At 42.9% G+C, this 22,881-nt stretch overlaps 1 protein-coding gene across 15 annotated transcripts in view; it reads right to left on the bottom strand.

The window, feature by feature from the left end:
• Positions 1-22,881, bottom strand: part of Rgs6 (regulator of G protein signaling 6) — a 562,790-nt gene that overhangs the window by 75,658 nt on the left and 464,251 nt on the right. For all 15 annotated transcript variants that reach the window (XM_074067626.1, XM_074067630.1, XM_074067634.1 and 12 more), the window contains 6 exons: positions 18,039-18,103; positions 14,290-14,366; positions 11,991-12,072; positions 10,495-10,569; positions 8,096-8,188; positions 7,003-7,064 (listed from right to left, as the gene is read on the bottom strand). In XM_074067626.1, the coding sequence (XP_073923727.1) occupies positions 7,003-7,064; positions 8,096-8,188; positions 10,495-10,569; positions 11,991-12,072; positions 14,290-14,366; positions 18,039-18,103 (454 nt within the window). The remainder of the gene's footprint in view (positions 1-7,002; positions 7,065-8,095; positions 8,189-10,494; positions 10,570-11,990; positions 12,073-14,289; positions 14,367-18,038; positions 18,104-22,881) is intronic.

The following is a 22,881-nucleotide window of genomic DNA, read 5'->3' on the forward strand; positions in this document are numbered from 1 at the left end:
GGCATAGTGGCATCATTTCCACTTCAGAAATACAATACAAATTCTCTAAGCTTTTGTGAAGTCAGCACCTCTAAACAGCAGGAAACCCAGAAACCAAAGGTGAAAGAAGGCAAAGAGGAGGGCAGGTTTGCACCCTCCCCCTGGCCCAGTGCAGATTTTAAACTATGATGCACAAAAGAAAACCAGGACAGAAAGGATCTGATGAGAAAGGAGAATGAAAAACAGGGTAGCTTTGGAGAAGGGGAAGAAGAAAAACTTGGTTCCCATTAATTAACTAATTAATTAATTTCCAGATTGGAGAAGGCAGGGAGGAGACAGAATAAAGAACTCCATAATGACAAGGTACCTAGAGAAATTACATCAGCACAGCAACTTGGGATGAGTGAAGGAGCATGAAGGTGAATTAGTCCCTCAGAAAGAAAGTGTATGCCAGGCCTGGTCTCCTGGCCCCTTTCCTTCCACAGGCTACTGATCCTGGATCTCAGTCTGCGTAGAGGCATCCTGGCTAAAATGTTACCTCTGGTCCTTTTCTTTTTCTTTTCTATCAGCTAAGATGGAATGGGAAGAAAGAGAAGCAAGGACCCCATGGTTTCTGGAATCACTTAAAAGCAAAGTTGTAATGACTTCTTTGACCTCCTTTTTCTCTCTCCCCTGAATCTATCATTAGACATGGAGTTCATGGACTTCTATCACCTTAGCAGCTTTTTAATAGAGCCTTAGGGTATCCAGTCCTTGCTGTCTTATCTCATTTCATTAATTACATTTCATGATCACTGAGGGTCAAGGGGCGGAGGAGGAACCAGCATCCAATTTCAGGGAGCAGCAGCAATCTCAGAGATGGGCAAGCAAGATGATGCCTAAAAAAAATCAATTTGGCAGTCATCTGTGACACACAAATGGCTCCTGGTAATGGGGTAAGGATTGAGCCAAGTACAGAAGCAGACATCAAATGAAGCAACTTGATCTCTCTGCATGTGGGCAATGTCACAGTATACCTGGGGCAATTGTGACGTAGCTCTGCATCACTATGGATGGGAACAAGACTCTGGTGGGGAACAGGGCAGAGATGCCCATGGAGATACCAGACAGTTTGGACCTAAAATGCACAGATTTTTGTATTCTCAAAGTTCAAGTGCTGTAAGACTTATGTGAATAAAAATGGGACACCCTTAACTCTTGCAAAAAGGACCTCATTTATTCAGCAACTTCAACTAGCTGGAGAACAAAGATGAGATAAGTGACCAAAGGGGCTATTATGGTTTGGATCATAGATGTCCCTCAAGGCCATGTGTGAAAAGCTTGTCATTGTGTTGGGATGTGGTGGAACCTTTGGGAATGGGGCCCAGAGGAAGGAACTGAGTTCACTCAGGGTGCGCCCTTGAAGGGGATATTGGGACTTCTGCCTGTTTTCCTTTTTCTTTGCTTCCTGGTCACTCCAAGGTGAGTAGCTTTGCTCTACCATGTGTTCATGGGATGTTCTGCCTTGCCACAGGCCTAATATGATGGGGTCAAACAACCATGAACTGAAATCTATGAAACTGTGAGCCAAAATAAATGTTCCCTACTTATAAGTTGATTATTTTTGGTATTTTGTAATAGTAAGGGAAAGTTGGCTAACACAGAGACCCCTCAGTAGAGTGTAGAGGTAAAATCAACTCCATGCAGGGTTAAGTGTGGCTCAAGAGATAGAGTCCTTGCCTAGCAAGTGTGAGGTCCTGAGTTCAAACCCTGGTACCACCAAAAAAAGAAAAGAAAAGAAATTTAAAAAAGAAGCACAGAAGCACACTTCATGGAGAAGGCTTTTCACCCTGGCTTTAGGATCAAGGCTGAGGTATTGGTTATTTGATTTCCTGGTATGGTAAATTGATTTCAATAACTGTCTCTCTTGCCCCAGACTTTGAGTCTACATGGGCTTGTGACTTATTTTATCTCATAAATTGCAGCAGAAATGGCAGAGTGCCAGCTGTGCACTGGAGGTTCTGCATGCTGCCGCTCCCGCAATTCCACTATCCCCAACTGAGCAATATCAAAGCAACCAGCTCGAGGACGAGAGTCCATAGGAAGCATAGGGCAGAAGCCAAGCATGGGAGAGGGCCCAGACAAGATCAGCAGAGTCACCAAGCCAGTCCACAGCTGCACACGGCCATATGGCTGAGCCATGTAACCAGCTGGCACATGGCCATGAGAGAAGTAGTACACCCCTGTATCAGAGTGCCCCCTTGCCATGGTCTCACTTTCTGCAGTTTCGGTTACTCATGGTCAACTGCAGTCTGGAAATATTAAATGGAAAATTCTAGTAATAAACAATTCATGAGCTTTAAATTGGATGCTGTTTTGAGTAGAGTGATGAAATCTTGAGCTGTCCCACGTCTTTTTTTTTTTCATTTTTCTTTTATTATTCATATGTGCATACAAGGCTTGGTTCATTTCTGCCCCCTACCCCCACCCCCTCCCTTACCACCCACTCCGCCCCCTCCCTCTCCCCCCGCCTCAATATGTCCCACATCTTATAGCACTTGACAAACCAACTTTGAGAATACAAAAATCTATGTTTTAGTTGTAAGGTGCCTAGCATCTCTGTGTATTTCCCTGTTCCTCCCAGGGCAATGAACAACATCAAAACAACCAGCTTGATAAGGAGGAACCCCCTTAGCCATGATCACTGTAGGTATCATGCCATGCTGCCTGCACACAGAGTGATCAAGTTGCTTCATTTTATTCTACTTCATTTTATTCTGGACTTGGCTCATCTTTACCCCTTTACTGGGAGCCATTTGTTTGTCACTGCTGACTACCAAATTGACTTTTTAAACTACCACCTGTCTCTGAGATTGATGCTGTCCAGCCAGGACCTGAATCATCCCTTTGTCCAGTGTATCCATGCTGTATACACTACCCGCCATCACTTAGTTGCAGTCTGGTTTTCAGATCAACTGTCATGCATTGCAGTGCTTGTGCTCATGCAACCCTTATTTTACTCAATACTGTCACCAAAGTGCAAGAGTAGTGATGATGGCAATTCAGATGTGCCAAAAAGAAGCCATAAACTGCTTCCTTTAAATGAAAACGTGAAAGTACAAAAAGATACTGAGAGAAACCACATAACATAACATAATATACTGTTACCATTGTTCTGGTTTTTTGTTAATCTCTTACTCGTCAAATTTATAAATAGAACTTTATTCTAGGTATGGATGTATGGGAGAAAAACAGGCATTCAGTACTACCTGCAGTTTCAGGCATCCCCTGGGGGTGTCTTAGAATGAATCCTCTGTGGATAAGGGGAGATTACTGTAGTTTTAAGCCACTGAGTTTTAGGGTGCTTTGGTAGTGAGCCATAGCTAATGGATACATTTGGTCTGCTACAGATTAGAAAGTGATGTTGGCTAGAGAGGAGGCAAGGCTACCAGAGCAAGTGTGTTGACAGGAACCAGAAAGTCACCCCGCTAGTATCTTTTTAGGGACTCGAAGAACATGATGGTCTGGGGCCATGTAAAGAGAGGAAGGCAGATGTGGCACATCCAAAGATTCTGATCACTGAAGAAATTTCTAGCCAAACATAAGAACACTCACTTGACTCATCCAGAAGGATTAACTGAAGTGCAGCACCCTTTCTTTAGGAAGGCAAGTGCATGCACCCTATATAAGAAAGATTTTTAATTTAAAATAGTTAAAATTAAAAAAAAGCTTAAGGTGTTAAGTGGTTATCTGAAAAGCTCATTTGTGTATGCAGGGACTATTCTTTCTGAAGCAAGCATAGGGCAAAATCTTAGACAGGTTTCTGCACTGCTTCCAGGTACAAAAAACAATTTAGCAAATGTAGTTTGGTTGCTATGATGCTGGCATTTTGGGAGCACTTAAACACTGATGGGGACAATGGACAGAAATCTGAAACTGGGATAACCTGAGAAGGCCTGTGCAGAAGAACCAGTTTCCTCATGTGTGTTTTGCCCTTTCCAAAGGTGCCACTTTAGCCATGGCAGAGAGGCATCACAGATTATGGGCTGCAGTGCCAGCCTGCAGGCCTCCATGGGAAAGAGATGGAAAAGAGAGAGAGAGTGGGCAGGAAGAACTGCATTAGTATGAAACTGCCATCTTCAGGGCCAGCCTCCCTCTTGGCCTCCCCTGTGTTCCTCTGAGCACCATACACCAGTTCATTTCATCTCAAGTACATAAATTCAGCTTCTTTCCAAAGTGCCATCAATCACCACCTGGGAAAATAATCATTCCTGGTCACTGTGTGGGTACTGAATGTTCAGGACTGGAGCAAGCTCTCGAGATGCACTAATCCACTGACCTTGGAAGTTAAGCACTGCTACTGTATTCCCCTTCAACAGGCAGAAGCAGAGGCTCAGAGAGATGAAGCAGCTTGTTTCATCTGCTAGAAAACAGGTGGCTGAAGTAGCATTCAAACCTTCGTAGCCGGTTCCAGACCCATCCTCTAAACCCTCTGTTCTGCCCCGTTAGTTTGTAAAGCTTCCTATTCTCTCCCTGCTGGGTCTGGCTGTGCCCGACAACTCCACCCCAAAACTCTAGCTTTTTCAGAACTGGACCATCACAATCATCAGGCCCTGCCCCTCTGTCCCCTCCCCCTCATCAACTCTCAGGGAACTAAGTGAAAAAAAGCCATGAGGACCTTTTCTCAGGGGGATGGGATCCTGACTAATTACCACTTATCACCTGGAGCAGGCCCGGAAACCTGATCTGGGACAGGACTGTGTGGCCTACCTGACAGATCTCAGCTTTCACCTCTGGCTGGCTGCCAGTGCCTACTCCCATAGCAGAGCCACGGACAGACCTGGCTCCTGCTGCTTATCTCCTGCTAACACCTGGCTCCTCTCCCTCCTCCTCCCTATCTGGGAGTTTCCTTGTGGTTCTAATGAAAAGCCTTCGTGTGGTCACATTGAGAAGTTGCCAGTTACTGCTGCCGGGAATAAAAATCCAGCCTCTGCTTGGGTCAGACTCATGGAAGCTTCTAGCTGGGGAATAAGGAGCTGGGCTGGGTAATCCCTCAAGTGTGAGCACCACTCAGCATAATTAGATGCACCAGGTGGGGGTCCACCCAGACAGCAGATAAACAAATAATAGGATGTGCCAGCCCCCATCCCTGCCCCCACCTGGGCCACCTTGGCCTCAGCACACCTGGGAGGTGCCTGCCTACCGCATGCCATCTCAGGCTCTGCCCCTACACTCCCAAGATAAGACAAAATTGATGCGTCGTGGGATGTGAGCTCTCCATTCGGTCTGAGGATCTGAATAGCTGCCAACGGTGTGCCTTCACCAGCACTTCAGAGACCAGACCAGTGCACGTAAAGATTATCCAGAATACAGCTTCCCGGCTCTACCCTGGGACCACTGCCTCCAGTCCCGAGGCTTGAGGCCTGGGAACTCCCATTGTTTAATGCCCTTATTTACCCAGATCATGGGGCTCAGCTCACTGGACCTGGGTACCTAGAACCCAGGAGACAGCACCGCTGTGTGCACTCCCTCCCATGACTGTAACTCTCAGGCACCTTCTAGGGCCAGGCATTTCCCTGGATTGCACACCAAACCTATATCATGCCATGGAAGCCATTTCTGTCCCTGCTTCACACAGCAAGAGGCTTATGGTTCCTCATGGACTATGACATCAGGAGAATTCAGTTATTTTACTCTCAACCATGCTTTTGGAGCAAAGGCAACTACAGTGAGTCCTAAAAAGCACTTTCAGAACCTGGTGCTCTGGTCAGAAACCCCACATGTTAACAACGGGGTAAAAGGGGACTCCAGGACAGCTGGTACCTAAGTGTAAGGAGAGCTCCAGCCATCAGCTCTTTCAGAACCATTAGCATTAGGAAAGGCAGGAACACCAGTTGATTCTTAATGGGGGTGATTTTTCTGCTCCTCTCTGGATCATTTTTGGCTGTCAGAGTAGTGGAGGCAGAGACCACTGGCCCCTGAAGCACAAGGGGTCAGAGATGCTGCTAAATATCCTACCATGCCCAGGACACTATATAAACACAGTGAGCAATGATCTGGTCCAGAGTGTCAATAATGCCAATACTCAAGAATACACACCAAGATAAAATAGCTACAAGATGCCATCAAAAATAAGAGCCCAAAGCCACAAATGTCCTTGGCCCCCTAAGGTAGAGTGCTAATTCAGGCTTTGGATCTGAGGATGGGGTTTTCTTAGCTTCCATTTGACATTATTTACCCAAAAAGATGTGGGCCAGCAGAGAAAGGCTTTCAGCTGGATCATACGAACTGAGCTTAAAGAACTCAGTTTAGCCCTTGATTCTTTCAGAGATTGGTCATCGCTTTAACAGCAGTGTATGGATGGACAAATGTTCAGGTCTGGCTGTCTGATTAGATGTATTCCCCAGGTGGTCTCTTCTATTCACTGTAGAGTTCAAAAACAGACCATTTAGTTGCTAAAATTGAATCTCCCACGAGTTAATGGAGTGGAACCAGCTACTGGTGCTGACTGTTGCTCAAATGCTTCTGCGGAATCCAGGCTAGAGGGGCCAAATATTTTCTTTACAGTTGATCCGATGCATTTCAGTGCTTGATGATGTGTGGTGGCAGAACACCTTCTGAGGATCCAGTCCCCTTCTGTTTAGGTGGCCAGCACCTCAAAGGGCGTGCATAATTTATTTCCCCTATCAAGTGAATCTGAGCATTTTATAGCTGAAAAGGGAGTGATTCCACTTGAATTAATCAGGGAGCTGAAGGCAAAGGTGCATGATGGAGTTTTTAAGGACATTCTTCCCTGATTGACAAGGTCTTGTGGCCACCCTCTGAGAAGTTTTAGCAGCAGAACAGTTCTTGACATCACTCAGGGGAGGCCTGTTCTATTAGCTACACTCACAAAAGCCTCTGTGTGTGTGTGTTTTACACATCAGATTAAGGAGTAACTCCAGTGTAGCAATTGAACACCTATAGTTGTTAGCTATAGCCCTGTAACATTTCTCCCTTGTAAAGTAAGAAGCAAGCAATAAAATTATCCAGGGGGAAACCTACCTTTCAGCCACTTTGGACATTTTCAAACAGTGTCTGTCAATCTGTGCATTCAAAAATGTTATCTGGGGAAAGATAGAACAGGGATATTGAGTCCCAAACAGACTTCTTCTTTCCCCTTCATCTCATGAACCCAACTCCTATATTTCCACCAAGATCCAAACAGTCCTCGGCAAGACTTAATACTACCCTCCTGCTTTGTGCTCCAGCAACCAATTTGCCCTTTTGGAAATGTCTACCACACTTAAGATTCATACTCTACAATTTAGCCTCTGTCATGTGTTTGCCGATACTGTTACCATTTAAGTCTTGATTCCCCGTAATTATTCCCCAAACTTAAAGGCAGCACATAATCCTACAGAGCTTAGCAACAGGATGGACAGGTAACACACGCACCAAAAACACTTGTGTGGAGCAAGCCTGTGTTTCAAGTGGACATCATATCCATGTGCTTGGTATGTTCGACTAGGATCATCAACAGCTATTTCTCTTGTTTCTCTTCCCCACCTAGTAATAAATTTGCTGAGAGAAGGAACCTAGTTTACACCTTTGCCAAACTCATGCCAGCAGCCAGTAATGCATAACGTAAAGAGTAAGTCCTCAAGTTGCCGAATATACTGGTAAATGCGAGAAGAAATAATGGTATCAGCTGTTCTCCGTTGACCATGAAGGAAAGTAATATTCAACCAGATAATGCTGAAGTGGTATTGCAGCATTCTTTATTCTTAAGCTTCCCTTTTGAATCACACCCATCGAGTTGGTAGTCCCAAGCCTGTGTACTCTGGGTGTGCATTACAATTTTAAGGACCATGGGACATGATCCCCTCCCTCTCTAGCTCCCCAGCAGTCAGCCTGGCATCTGGATAACTCATTTACACCCTTCTTTAATAACTGCTGGAGGGACACAGTAGAGAATACTTCCTTTCAGCTTTCCAGGGTGGTTCATACCCAGCACTCATAGGCTCACGTCGCCCACAGCTGGATTCCACTGCGGTTTCCAGAAAATCAAAGTTCACTCAGCCTTCAGAGGTGAACATAAAAATGGTTTTAAATAGGCCATGTCTGCCCATGGGAGTGCAGGAATCAGTTCATTCACCTGTTTCCGGATGTCGTCTTTTGTTGTTCTCCTGATTGGCTGGCTGGGTATGTGCACAGGGCTCTGGGATTCCTCAGTCACGCCATACACTGACTAGAACAAGAAGGAAGAAAATGCATCATGTCTCCTCAGAGTTGAGGGGCAGTTCAGATGTCAGCTAGTCTAACCCCTTATCTGATTCTTCCAATGCCTTTTATGACATCCAGACAAAGGTGACTGGTCTCTGCTTGAATTACTCCAATGGTGGGAACTCTGCCTCTTAAGGCATTTCATTCCACCTTTGGGTTACAACTGTTAGAAAAATCCTTCCTTTTATTGCATTGAAATAGTCTCCTTGTATATATCACTGTTTTTCCTAATATGGTCCAGAGCCCATCTGCAAAGAACCATCTGGGGTACTTGGTAAAGATGCACTTGTGAGCCCCACCTCAGACCTATTGAATCAGAGGGTTGGTGGGTGGGTTTGGGACTCTGCACTTTAATCAAATACCACAGGCAATTCTGAGGCAAAAGAGAGTTCAAGAATGACTGTTGACATGATAAAAGCGAGTGCACACAAGGAAGGTGTGAGGACAGGTAAGACACCTAAAAAACTAGCTAGCATTTGTTGCCCTCAACGCAGAGAAACTAAAGCAGATACCTTAAAGCAACTGAGGCCAATAGGAAAAGGGGAACAGGTACTAGAGAAAAGGTGAGATCAAAAAGAATTAACCTAGAAGGTAACACCCACGCACAGGAAATTAATGTGAGTCAACTCCCTGTATAGCTATCCTTATCTCAACCAGTAAAAACCCTTGTTCCTTCCTATTATTGCTTATACTCTCTCTACAACAAAATTAGAAATAAGGACAAAATAGTTTCTGTTGGGTATTGAGGGGGTGGAGGGAGAGGGAGGGGGCGGAGTGGGTGTTAAGGGAGGGGGTGGGGGCAGGGGGGAAAAATGACCCAAGCCTTGTATGCACATATAAATAATAAAAGAAAAAAAAAAACAAAAAAAATCATTAGTGCCAATACCCCCCCCCCCAAAAAAAAAAAAGAATGTAAAAGATCCCTTTTACACATCCTGCTGGTCAGCAGGGGACAAGTCCATCTGGTACAAATTTGAGATGGCAGTGTTCAGGTTTGCCCCCATTTAAGTTAAACAGCTTTCCTTGTTAAATTTCTTTATCTGTCCACGCTTGGTTCCCCTTTAAGTGGTTCTTAGTGTTATGAACAGACTAAAGACAATCTTTGCTTTGGGAAAGAAACCAAAGCCCTCAAGGACATGTTGTTTGTATTTGAAATCTGCGAAATCAAGACAGGTAGAGATGAGACGCATGCTGCTCTATGTAATTCTGGAATATTAGAATTAGGGGCCCTTAAAAATTAAATAAGGATATTTAAGACAAATAAATATAATATACCGGGCATTATCTCAGTGAAGAGCAGATTCAAGAAGTGTGCATACACACACACACACACACACACACACACACACACACACACACACACACACATGCCAGGTCTCTGTTTCTCTGTCTCCCTTTCAGAACTTGTGGAAATGACTTCATGTCATAGGTTTTGGCCTAAATACAGGTTCACTAAAATATTGTATAAAATTACCTTCAGGCTATTGTATACAATTACTTTTAGGCTATGAGTATAAGGTACTTAGAACACATAAATGAATTTTGTGTTCAGACTTGAGTCCCATTCTAAGATACCTCAATGTGCTTATGAAAATATTCTGAAATCTGAAACATTTCTGATCCCTAGCATTTTGGATAAAGGATTTTCAAATTAATATTTGGAGTACATCCTTGATGTGATGGTAGAGTGGATGTATGGATAGGAATGAAGTTTGAGTGTGGCACCCATGGGTGTGCTATGGCCACTACCCTTTTCAGTAAAGTGAAACACAATTGATCATGGGGTGATTTATATTTGGACAAAATGGTGATGTAAGTGTGGATAATCTAGCTCTACTAAAAATCTCTGTCACTCGTGGGCTTTTCCATTTTGTTCCTTTAGTTTCCTTTCTTCTCTACCACCTCCCCAGAGCCAATGGCTATTTACCCTTCATCTCATTGACCCTGCTTTCATGAAGCTTCTGGGAAGCCCCAGTCTGGCTTAAATATTCTTCTAGAACCATCCATTCTTCCTCTGCTACACTTGTGGCCCTGTGGCCTGTGGCTGGTTTCATTCCCTGCCAGTCTGTGGGCTCCATGAGGACCTGCCACTGAATCCCAGCAGCAAGTACAATGCCTAGCTCACACTCAAAGGTTTCTAGAATTTGTCAATAAAATGATTTCCAAAGATACAATAAGGAAGAATTCAAATAGCAAATTATATTCTGAAGAGTACCAGAAATGGAAGAGCTATTTACATTAAGAATTTTTTGTTCAGCTAAACTAGCGAACCTTTTTAACCTTTTGTGGATTCTTCAAACGTCGACATTTTCTAATATCCATTTCCGTTGTGTTCACACAGCCTGGCTGAGAGCAAAAGAAAATCATATAAATTACAAAGTGAAAATTACTCTTTTAATTGAGTCCAAGGAACACTAATACAACCAACCCTCTTCTTTCCCATTATAGAGAATGCATGATGCTTTTCATTTTCCACCATAGAGTAGCAATATTTGTTCCACCATAGAGTTCCCATACGAAATAGGAAAGCTGATACTATAATAAGGATGGTATGTAGATGGTATAGTGTTCAGTTTCTAAGAACAAACTTGTTATTATTCAAGTGGCAAGATTTCTTTGGGCATGGCTTCTGCTATTTCACATACCTAACTATTTGAAAAGACTCCAATATCAGGAAGCTATGTTTTTGCTTTTGTTTTTGATCCGTTTTGAGGAAGGTTGAAATCGTATTAGTTCACGTTTATTTCCATTACATGAAGGAAATGAAAGATTTGTTTTAATGATACAAAATTAGAAATCCAGTTAAACCTTATTGTTTATGATTTCATATTTGTAAATTCACCTACTTGCTAAAATTTACTTATAACCTCCAACTCAATATTCGCAGAGATTTAAGGATCATTTGTGGACAGCACAGCACACCAGCATGAGTTGCTTCACATGTATGTGCCCAGCTGCAGTTGAACGAGGCAGGACTCTGCCTTCTTATTTCATGCTATAAACCAGTCTATTTAGGGTTATTTAATGCAAAGCTTTCTGTATTTTTGTGCTTCTTGTTGGTGATTATTTTCTGTTTAAATGGTCTTCAGGCAGAGTGCTAAAGAGCTGTCCACTGTTCCCAAGCTCAATGAGGCTATGATGTACCACAGAGAGCATGTGTGTTAGATAAGCTTCATTGTGGCATGACTTATAGTGCTGTTGACTGTAAGCTCATTGTCAATGAATAAACACTATATGTTATTAAATAAGCTATCATTATATGGAAACACATATTAGACAAAGTTATACATTGATCAGTTGACAAAAATGCTGTGACCAGAGGGTCACAGGAACCAAGCTCTGTATTTCCTTGAGGAACAATGCTTCTGTATTCACTAATTCAGTGTTCTCAAATACTTTATAGAACATAACCATGGTGAATAATAACTAACAAGCTATGAAAGAGAGTGTTTTAAAGTTTAGAGTTGGATGACAGTGGAAATGAAAATTGTTGACTTAGGGTCGATAGTTTCTTGGTAGAATTCCTATCCCCCCCATTTCCAATTCCATATTTTCATGGGTGGAGAATTTTTTAAAGATAGAGCTGGCATATATTCCAGAAAATTTACTGAGATTATATAAGTGAATGGCAAAACCAGTCTCTTGAAGCTTAGCAATTATCTTAAGAATGAGACACTTGGTCACTAAAGACAGTCTTTGCTTGAAAAGAAGAAAGAAGAAAATTTGAAAAAAGATACACCCTAAAGAACCAAGCAGAGCTTCCTCACCACTGGCCTGTGGACATCCCAAAAGGCCCGTTCTTGACTATCCAATATTTTCCTTTCTGTCTTGTCCTTTTTTCGATCAATCCTGAAAGAGTAAAGAGAGGAAAAGAGATACTTTTGTTTGTTTCTCCCTCTGGCCCTGCCTCAGCTCTCTGCTCCTGTTCCTAGGAGCTAAGCTGTACCCAAGACTGTTGCCCCCTGCATGGTCCCTTGTCTCTGCAGGTGTACAGCTCCCTCCGGGAAATCTCAGGAACTCCACACAAAAATTTTCACAAGATTACAAACTGCCATACTTACACCACCAACATGGTGGGTCTTGGGGAAGAACAAGAACAAAGCTGTCCATGTGAAGTATTGAGGTATCAATTATTAAGAGCCGAATTATCTATTGACACAACCCCACTTCAAAGTGAATATTGCAAAACAAATTTATAAGAAGGAACATAACCACTGGCTTACCAGTGTTCCATCTCAAATTTGAAAGTTTGCTTTAGATTTAGGGCAGTAGAAATGTCTTCAAAATGCTGCAATTATGTGTTTTGAAAGTCATTTAAACCATCTGGCTTTCTAAAGGCAAAGTAATGGCCCTAGCATGAGATAAGACCCAGAAGGCAAACATCACAGGCCTCAGTTGGGGAAGGCATAAATTTCAGAAGGAAATTACAGGTGACAAAGACAGATTCTTTATGTTCTCATCAGCAACTCAGATAATACACTCCCTCCCACCCCCCAAGCATTACTTCATATTATCTAAGTAAAAAGCAACTTGAATTAATTGCCGTGTAACTTCTGGTTCTCAACTCTCTTGGGAGCACTTTGGTTTACTGGACTGAAATAAACCCATAATCACCCTGTGATTTTAGTGATAATTACTGTGTACTTAAATGGCCCACAATTCTAATGTAATCACAAAGTTAATCAAAAAAGCTAATGGAGAAATACCATATATGCAGGAAGTGACAATCTTCCCTCCCTTTATAACATGTGGTGCTGTTTGATTCCAGAAGAACAAATTTGTGTTCCTCTTTGCTTCTCTGTGGCTTCTGAGTCCACAGGCACAATTCTCCTTCAATCCATCTAAATCCTGTCTCCTCCCCAGCTTCTGCTTCCCCAGATGCCTCCTGTGCAGCTCAGCACCCAATGCCTGGCACCCATCTCCACTTGGGGCAGCTGGGAACACTGGGGTGACCAGCAGGTGGCTGGCTTCAAGGGGAAAGGCAGAGACTGTAGACAGAAGGTGACAGCAATGACAGCATGCAGACCATTGAACTAGATGATCCCGTGCCATTTCAACCATGACCACACCTGTGATTGATGTCCATCCACAACAGTGTCACCCACAAAAGGTGAAAGGGCTCCTCCAAAGCCCCACAGGGCTGCTCACATGTAAGTGGTACCCAGAAAACTGTGCTGGCATTCTCCCTGCTCAGCTTCTGTGTTCTACCCTTCTGTCCCACATTTCCTATTAACACTGGCTAAGCCAGACACCATTATTAGAAAGAACAAGAGATTTCCTGACGACAGTGATTTCATGTCTCAGAATTCAATGGATCTGGTTGATGACCATGTTAGAGTGGAAGGAATTTCTACTATGCATCTGGGAAGGAAAATGGGTGGAAAATTCCTTCTAACTTTTTCCTGTCATCTCCTATCCTTTGGGGAAGAAGAATGACTTAACTTATTGGACTTGAAAGGAGAAACTGAGAAATCTCAGCTAGTCCTTCTGTGTTCCCATGTGTGGATATCTCAGCATATCTGTTCTCTGCATGTAGTAGGCTTACAGGGGTCAGCTGTGCCTGGGTGGGCCTACAGATACCCACGTCTACCCAGGAAGGAAGAGTGAATCTATGACCACAGATCCAAAGCTGAGTGCTTCCATCTAGCTTTTAATTAACAGACTCCAAATGTCTAACTTCTATGCCTTATTTTCCAATTGGTTCTAAACTCCTCCCATGAAGGGAAGAAGGAGGAGGAGTTACTTGTTCTTCCTAATACTCTAATACCTTTACCTATGAAGACAAACTCTCCAGCCCCAATGTTTTCCAAATAAAGAAGAATAATTGGAAATCTGGGCAGGATCCTCCTTGTCTGCTGAAGCATGTGCTTTTGAAATTTTAGAGTCACATTGGTTCCAAAGATGAAACTGGTCCATCCTGACCCTTCTTTCTATTCAGTTGTCCTCCTGAGAGGTGAGAGAAACTAACCTAGCTGGAAACCTCACTTTGCAATCCCTCCCTCACACCATCTCCAAATTCCAGAGAGTCATTTTCTCTCTGAAAGCATTTCTGTTAAGTTCACCTACTTTACTTGTGCTTCTGCTTGCATAAAGATGAATTCCCATTTCCTTGCAAAGGCTCTCTGGAGTCTTGCTAAGTTTTCCTATTGAGAAATGGAAATTGACAAGAAGTCATTAATCATCATAAGTTAACACATCAATATCTATGCTTATTACAAGGCAACCATCCATTTTGGTTATTCTCAACAAAATAGCAAGGCTCTACATTAAATCCCCTGCATGTGAACCCAATTTGAATTTGCACCAGACCCTGTTGTCCAGAGGTGATTAATGTTCGCTTACGCATCCATTAGGTCTGAAGTCTCTGCTTCACCTGATTCTCTCTTCTTGTGTGTTTTATAAAACACAACTCACATAGCACTTGTCATGAAAGCTACTGAAAATGATGGTTTGTACTATTGGGGGAAGGAATGACAGGGGCTTTGCAACCTGTTGGTTTACAAAGCCAAGGATGGATCACTCAAGGACACATCCAGCAGGGAACTGAGAAAGTCACAGGAAAAGAAAGCCAAGAGAACATGGCAGAGAAAGTGGAAGGCAGAGAGTTAGGACTTAAAAGTAGACCAAAGGGAGTGTCTATGTTTGGTATAGCCAGAAAAGGAAAAACCAAAAACAGAAAGACAGAAAAACTATTCAAGATTGCTTTCAGGGCAAAAGTGAAAAAATATTTTCTCTAAATCTGCAGACTTACCTTCCTGAACATTAGGACAATGAGGAGGGGAGTTTGACAGGCCCCCTAATGGTCCTCCTAATTCTGATTAATGCATGGCTGGATCCCACATTATGCTATGTATTTTCATAGAGCTCAGGCCACCACTAATTGATTACCCTCATTAGAGGATTATTAATATAAAAGGAGCTTCAACTGAAGAGCACTGCACATGAACTCACAGCTAATACCAAGGCTTTTCGTGAAAGTATTTCTGAAACCTGTCCCTGTGACTCTTGCACTGTTGATAGGAAGCCAGGCTGATGATGGCTAAGTGTCAATCAACTGGGGAGAGTAATATGAACTACAACACCGTCACACCACAAAGTACTAGGCAGCCATTAAAAATGATAATAAAGATTAATATTACAGACATAGAAAGATTCCTCAGACACTACAGTATTTGTTTGGGGAAAAAAGTAGCCAACACAATAATATTGCTGATATGGCCCTATTTTTTTGTAAAGGAAAATAAATGTAGGTATAGAAAAAAAAAACTTATGGGAGGGGAGAATGACAGGTTTTTCTCTCTCCTTTCTTTTTTGTTTGAATTTTTGTTTTCTACAAAGAGAATACATAACCAGAAAAATGTAATAAAATTAGTGGATTTTGGAAACAAGATGCTTTTTAAGTTTCTAACCATTTTATGCAGAACTTTAACCTGAAAAAAATGTTTTTTTTTTTTTCTTCGGTGCTACGGATCAAACTCATGACCTTGCACCTGCTGGCAAGAGCTCTCCACTGAGCTAGAGCCTAGCTCTATAGGAACATTTTATTATTTGAAGAAACATCGTAATACCATATTCTTTATAAAATACCAGGACAGAACCATTATAGGGCAAGAGAAGAGAACGTCCAATGAAATACGTCATGAGTTGAGCTGCCTTATTTCTGTATAGGATCTTTTCTAACACATAGAAAATGTGAGCAAGGGAGCAGACGGAGGGGCCACAATTCCTCTGCAGCCTGGCTCTTTCTTCAAGGCTGTGATAGGAAGTAAAGCAGTGGTGGCCGAGCTCTTTGCCCTGGGCACACAGAACAGTAGTCTTTGGAAAGAGGGGTGATGAGACTATGGAGGTGTCAGGGCAGACAGGGATAGGACTGAGCTCCCAGGATGCTCAGAGAACAGACCCACCACTGCAAGTTTGGTTGGGAGGATCTTACTCAATATTCCATATTATCTGATGTGTAGATTTAGGCCAGGTCCCAAGTTTCTGGTCAATCTGCATTGCATCCTCCTTTACTCTTCCCCACTTCACAGGTCTGAGGTGCCAGTGGGATCAAAGATGGTGGAGAGCAGGCTCTTACACATTTGCCTTTGGGCAATGGAGAAGGGAGCCATGGTCTGGTTGGCTTGGGCACAGGGACCTGACAGAGGCAAGGCCTGACAGTGTGGGGCCTCATGCTTCTTTTGGAAAACTGAGGCAGGAAAGCGGGAGGGGCATTTGGAGGTGGGTGGGTCTGAGATGCTGTTAATTCTGGACTTTCCAAGGAAGGATTGTTCACCACCCATAACCGTTGCCTCTTGACCCATAGCTGCTGGCTCTCAGTTATTTCATGGCTCAGTGACACTGCCACCAGGCGGTGTGTAGGGAGAAGGAAGTGACCCATATAAAGTTCAGTTTTGAGGAAAGATTCTACAACCAAAAGTTAAGCATTTGTTCTAAATTATCTGTGACTCTTTGCATTCTCTGTGTTTTGGTTCTGGGCTCTTTCAGATGGGACTGGTTATGAATATGCTGGTGAACCTCAAATTCTTGAAGAAACTACATCTTATGAAGGAAGATGGAGGAAGGTAAGAAACTGGGGACAGGACATATCTCTTGTGACATACATTTTATTTTCTGGATTGAATTTTGTTCTGGAATTCAGTCTCTACCCCCAAGCATAGAGTGGGATTACGATGCAAGTTTTAATTTACAAAGTCATTATGCAGCAAATTTGACATATTTCCTTTCAGGAGATATCTGTGAATTTTAACACAGGTATAGATTCCTACAACCACCACCACGACAAGATGGACACAGAATAGTTGCATCATTTCCAACAGTCCCTTGGGCTCTCTCTTTATATTCACACTTTACCACGTTCATAACCACAGCCATTGATCTGCTTTCCCTTGGGATAGCTTTGTCTTTAAGAGAACATCATATCGATGGAATGGCTGATTTAAGAGTGGATTCTTCCACTCAGCATGTTGTCTTTGATCCTCAAATGGTTGTATATATCAACAATTTATTCCTTTTTATAGTAGCATAGTATTCCATTGTATGGATGTACCATGGTTAGTTTTTATCATGGTACTAACTGTTAAAAAGTGTTTCTGGGTTGTTTTTAGCTTTCAGTTTACAAATATAAAGCTAGTGTGGATATGGGCCTTAGGTATTTTTGTGTGCAAATAAATTCTGATTTCTCTGCTTGGTTACATATAATGAGAATATGTTTAATTTAATAAGAAATTGCCTACCTGTTTTCCAGAGTGACTGTACCATTTTGCCTTCCCATCAGCAATCAAGGGATTTCTGGTTGTTCCACCTGCTCATATCACTTGAGCTTGTCAGTACTTTTTATTTTAGCTATCTTAATAGGTGTGCAGTGTTGTCTCACGATGGATTATCACCATGTTTTCCAAATAGCTAATACTGTCGAACATTTTTTCATGTATTTTTTTTGTTGTTACCTTTTTGTCTTCTTTGGTGAAATATCTATTTAAGTTCTTTGCTTTTTGTTTTTGTTTTGTGACAGGGTCTCACCATGTAGCCCAGGCTAGCCTTGAACTCTTAATTCTTCTGCTTTAGTCTGGGATTATAGATGTGTGCCAGCATGCCTAGCTTCCTTTGTCAATTTTTATGTTGAGTTGTTTATTTCTTATTGTTGAGTTTTGAGAGTTATTTATATAAAGATGCAGTTGCATTATCATGGTGATAAGGAGAGAAGCAGAAGAGACTTCCCCTCTACTGTCTGAAAGGGGAATGAAGCTTAAACAGAGCTGCAGTTAGGACATTGCTCACCTCCCAGACCAAGCCCGGGAAGCAATCATACTTACTGCTTCATAATCCGCCAGTTCCAGCCTTGCTTTATTCTGCATGGTCCTCTTACAGAGATAGATGGCTAAGGGGAGAAGAGGAATTGCAACAGGATAAAATCAACAGGGCAGTGGAATCATAAACCCACCCATCCAGCCCTCATCTATTCATACAGCCAGCCCCTACATGCGCTCAGCTCTGTCTGGGGAGGAATACATTTTCTAAGTGGAAGCCATGATACCTGACCTCTAAAAATCTTTCTGTGGGCCAGGATCAGATGAGATTCTGCTAATCCTGACAACTCCTCTTCATCCTCCTCTGCTACATGCCAAACATCCTCCATTCAGAGTGACCTTTCCCAAGAGTGATAAAGTTACCCCTGTGCCCAAAAGCCCTGCATTGAATTCTCAGTGACTTCACAAGAAAGATTGGGATCCTTAGGGTAGAAAATGTGGTTCTTTTTTTCCTTTTTGGTGGTGTGGTCCTGGAGTTTGAACTCAAACTCTTGCACTTACCAGGCAGGTACTCTACCACTTGAGCCACAGCTCCAGCCCAAAATGTGGTTCTTTATGCCCCTATCTCTGTTCATCTTACCACCCGTTTTCCCCCCTCACGTAGACATTATGAGGCCAGCAAACTTTCAGCTTACTCTTTTGCATATGTGGAAGGTCTCTCTCTTCTGTCTGTCTAGAGACATCACACTGATCTCTAAAGACCCAGCCCAGTGTTCCAGATTGCCTCTACGCCGCCTGGACCACATAGCCTAGTTCCCTGCACTGAGCGCCTGTGTTTACTAGACTGCTGCCTGCTTGAGACTCTTAAGGGACAGAGATTGTGTCTTACATAGTTTTAACCTGTCCCTGGAACCCGGGCCTGTCCTGTCAGTTGGAGTGAAAGAGCAATGCAAAGGGAGGATAATGTAGGGCTCTTAGCCCTCAGTAGCCAGGACACCCTTCCTCACACATGACTTCTCCACCCCCTCTCTATCTCTGCTTCTTCAGTGTCTTTCCCAGGGAAGTCAGGAGGTGAATGGTAAGAATGAATAACAGAACGACCAAGAGGGAAAGGCAGAGGACATGTGACTTCCTCCATGGTGGTCTGACAGCTTAACTATGCTAGATATCTCTAAGTCAACTGGATTTGCATCCTGCCTCCACTTGCTCTGAAGAATTTGCTGTTGGAAGCCTATGACTCTGAGGAGTCTTGCAGCTGGCAGTCTGCCCACACTTCCGCTTTCCACAAAGGGTCATTTATGGTAGTTCCCAAATCTGCTATGTCAGGCACACTTGCTATTTTAATGGTGTAAGTTCACTAAGTATTACATATACACATGGTCCCAGACTTTTCGGTTCAACATATTTGACTTTTTCACTTTACAATGGCATGAAAGCCATATATGCATCTGGGAGAAACCATATTTTGAATTTCAAATTTGATCTGTTCTTGGGCTAGGTATGACACCCTCTCTCATGACATGGGCAGTGGCAGTGAGCCACAGCTCCCAGTCAGCCATGCAGTCGCATGAGAAAACAGCTGGTATTCCACAGTGTGTGGGGCTGCTAGCCTGGGGTGTTCAGTGGTTTAGATGGACTTAATGCATTTTTGACTTATGATGTTTTCAACTTACATTGGGATTATCAGGACACAACCCCACCAGAAGTTATGTAGGTTCTGTACCAATGAAATTAATGTGAAAAGAGACAGTTATTTTTATGAAGACTCAGTTGAATGGTTTGGAATGACTTAATTAATAAAGGAGAGTTGGCTAAGGCAATTCTTAACAAATTTGGGACAGGTGAGATAGCTGGAAAAATTAAGAAACAAGTTTAATCTGGGAGAGGGCAATATTCAGGTGACTTCAAAGTGTCTGTAAATTCTCGATGGAATTTAATACCAGAACTGGATGTTTTATTATGGGTGTGGTTTATTTAAGAAAGCAACGCAAGTTCTTGTGGTTCACAGTAAAGAGAAGTCCTGGTTCTACTTCACACATGAAGGGAGTCACATGAACTCCCTTTGCGTATCTTATTCATATGAAGTACTCAAGGTATGTATACATTACTTTTGTTTGAGACAGGGTTTCACTATGTGTCCTAAGTTGGCCTTGAACTCACAATCCTCCTGCCTCAGTCTCCCAAGTGCTGGGGTATGAGCATGAATCACCACACTCAGCAGTGCATTTATCATTTTTAAAATGATGTTCAATTTACCAACTCTTTCAATGAACCAAGGAGCCACGGTTTTGCACTAATTCTGACAAAGGGCTGTCTGCTCTATTACAAGATACCTCCTTCAGCCTCTTTGACCACAGGCAATCTGTGAGATTGAAGGCAACCTCAGGAAGGAAGCCTGGCATGTTACTCCCTACCCACCTCTGGTCTCAATACCTGTAAGCAGTGCAGGCTAGTAGTGGCTACTGCTTCAGCAGAGTCCGGGTCAGATGGTATTTTCTATTGGCAAACTATAAAACTAAGAAACAGCTAGCCCAGATTTGGACTATGGGTGCTATACAGGCAGAATCATCCCAAGAAATTTCCAAGACACTTGTGTCAAAATGGGCCAGCCAAGAAGTGAAGTACTATGTAAGGAGCACAAAGCTGGTGCCACTCCTGATGATCACCAGGTCATGGTCACAGGCTGGCAGCTCACCTCCCTGTAGCTGAGGTCACACATCAGGGAGTCTGTTCACCACACTAGGGAGGAGGGGTGCAGGGGCTTGTCTGCACCACTACGGTGCCTTTGCCAGTGCTCCCTCTAATGTCTATATAACTCAAAAGACTAGAGACCACAATGGTCATTCCTAAAAGACGGCCTCTGGGGAAATTGTCTGAAGCTCAGATGTTGGTTTCTCTTGACTATTTAACTTTTTGCTGAAAAATCTTTGTCTCCTTGCCCTCCCACCTGGCATCCCAACCTTACCCGTGTTTCACTTGGATGAACCCAATCCTACCTCAAGCTCACCACATATCACCCTGACAAAAATGAAATATGTTAAAAAATGTTATAAAGGACACAGATTCCTGTACTATATGTGCAGTTAACATTAAAATACCTTGAAATAGCTGAACCTATTTCAGTGTACATAAAAACTGACCCTTTCCCAAACTTTCTGCCTTTGCTAAGACACCACTGTTTCACTGTCTCCTAAACTAGGGAATATAAGTCACTTACTCCTCTGTTTCCCTCGTACTTTCTAATTGCTTTTTAGAATAACACAATTTGAGCATTGGAAGTAGCCTCAGCAACCATCAAATACAGCCCCTTTTTATAGATGGGAAAACTAAAGGGCAGAGGAGTGAGGTGATTCTCCCAAGGGCTGCATAGTGATTGAGCTGGGATTGGAATTGAGGTCAAGTTCAGACTTTCCCCTATGACATTCACTCACTCACTTATTCATTCATTTACTCATCTTAAAATCTATGGAGCATCTCCTTTGGCCATGAACTGTATCCTGTGCTGAGAATCAGAGTGACAGCAGTGACTGTTCATGCCGAACTCATTGAATGTCAGGCACTGCTCTGGAGACTTTCCAAATGTCCATTTTATACAGTCCTCGTGATAACTCTATGAGGTGGGTTCTGTTATTACTCCCATTTTATAGATGAGGGGATGTTTTCAAGATATTCCTCATGTTGGAGGCCTACAATGGCTACTACCCCCCAAGTGCTGAGTCCACTCAGTTCTCTCTCCTTGACTACCAAGGCTTTATGACCTGTCCCTCCCAACCCATGCATCCTTCTCAATCATTCTCCATCCTCATGGAACTTCTGAGGACTCAAGCCAAATTCTTCTGCCATCATGCCGCGTCTCCTAGCCTGGAATGCTGGGCTGGCAAGACTGTGATCTGGTCAAATGTGTGACACAGAAATGGACAGAAATAAGTTACCAGTAAATGTTGAATGAATGTTCATTTCTGAATCTTGAGCAAGCAAATCATACCTACTGTGATTTCTCAGCTTCAATTTCACCTCCTTCCTGGTGAGAGGACCTTCACAGTAGTAATGATATTATATCCTGCAGTAGTAATAATACCAGCCACCACTGCCATGGTAGTGACAACACCATGCCACTCTTAACTCCTCACTATGTGTCACCCTCTGAACCTTAAGTGCATTTCATTTGATCCCAAGAAAGCAACACTAGAAGACAAGAAATATTATAAATCTTGGAGGTACAGAGAGGTTAGGTAACTTGCCATGATCACATAGCTAGTGGAGCTAGTTGATCCTAGGGCTCAACTGTGCTCTTGGAAAACGGATTTTCTGACTAAAGTACCTCAGAACTATTGTGAGTATTTTTGTATCCTGCACTTTGATTCTCTTTCATACAATGAGATACAGAAATTCAAAATAATTTTGCTTTAACAAGGGCATGAAACCAGCTGTCATTTCTATCCTTGTTCATGCTGTCCACTAAGATTCTGAAAAGAAGAAAATGTGGAGAGAAAGGAAAATGATATCCTGGTGTATAGGTTTGAGATGGTGTAAATATTTTTACTCTTACTTGGGCCAGGTCTCTGGTCTTGCCTCCTCCCACCCTCTGTACTGCCTAACACATCGGATTTCACCTTCACAAGGGCGCAGACTGTACCGTGGAACTGAGCTGTAATTAGTCAAATGATGACTTGGGCCACCTTGGTGGTGCTTGGCCAAATGTGCTCCCACTCTGAGCCCAAAGCCTTGTAGGGCAGCTTGTCATTTTGGGAGTGAGTAGGGGCATGGCCCTTTAAGGGGCCAGAGCAGGTGGCCTACTCTGACAGCTAAGCCAAGATTCTGAGGGCCCTGCTCCTCACAGGAGCCTAGTCCCCAGTTCCACATGAGCGAATGAGTCTTACTAGGTAATGCCTCATTTGCCTTCAATCTC

This window comes from Castor canadensis, chromosome 3 (genome assembly GCF_047511655.1).
Source record: "Castor canadensis chromosome 3, mCasCan1.hap1v2, whole genome shotgun sequence".
NCBI classification, from domain to species: Eukaryota; Metazoa; Chordata; class Mammalia; order Rodentia; family Castoridae; genus Castor; species Castor canadensis.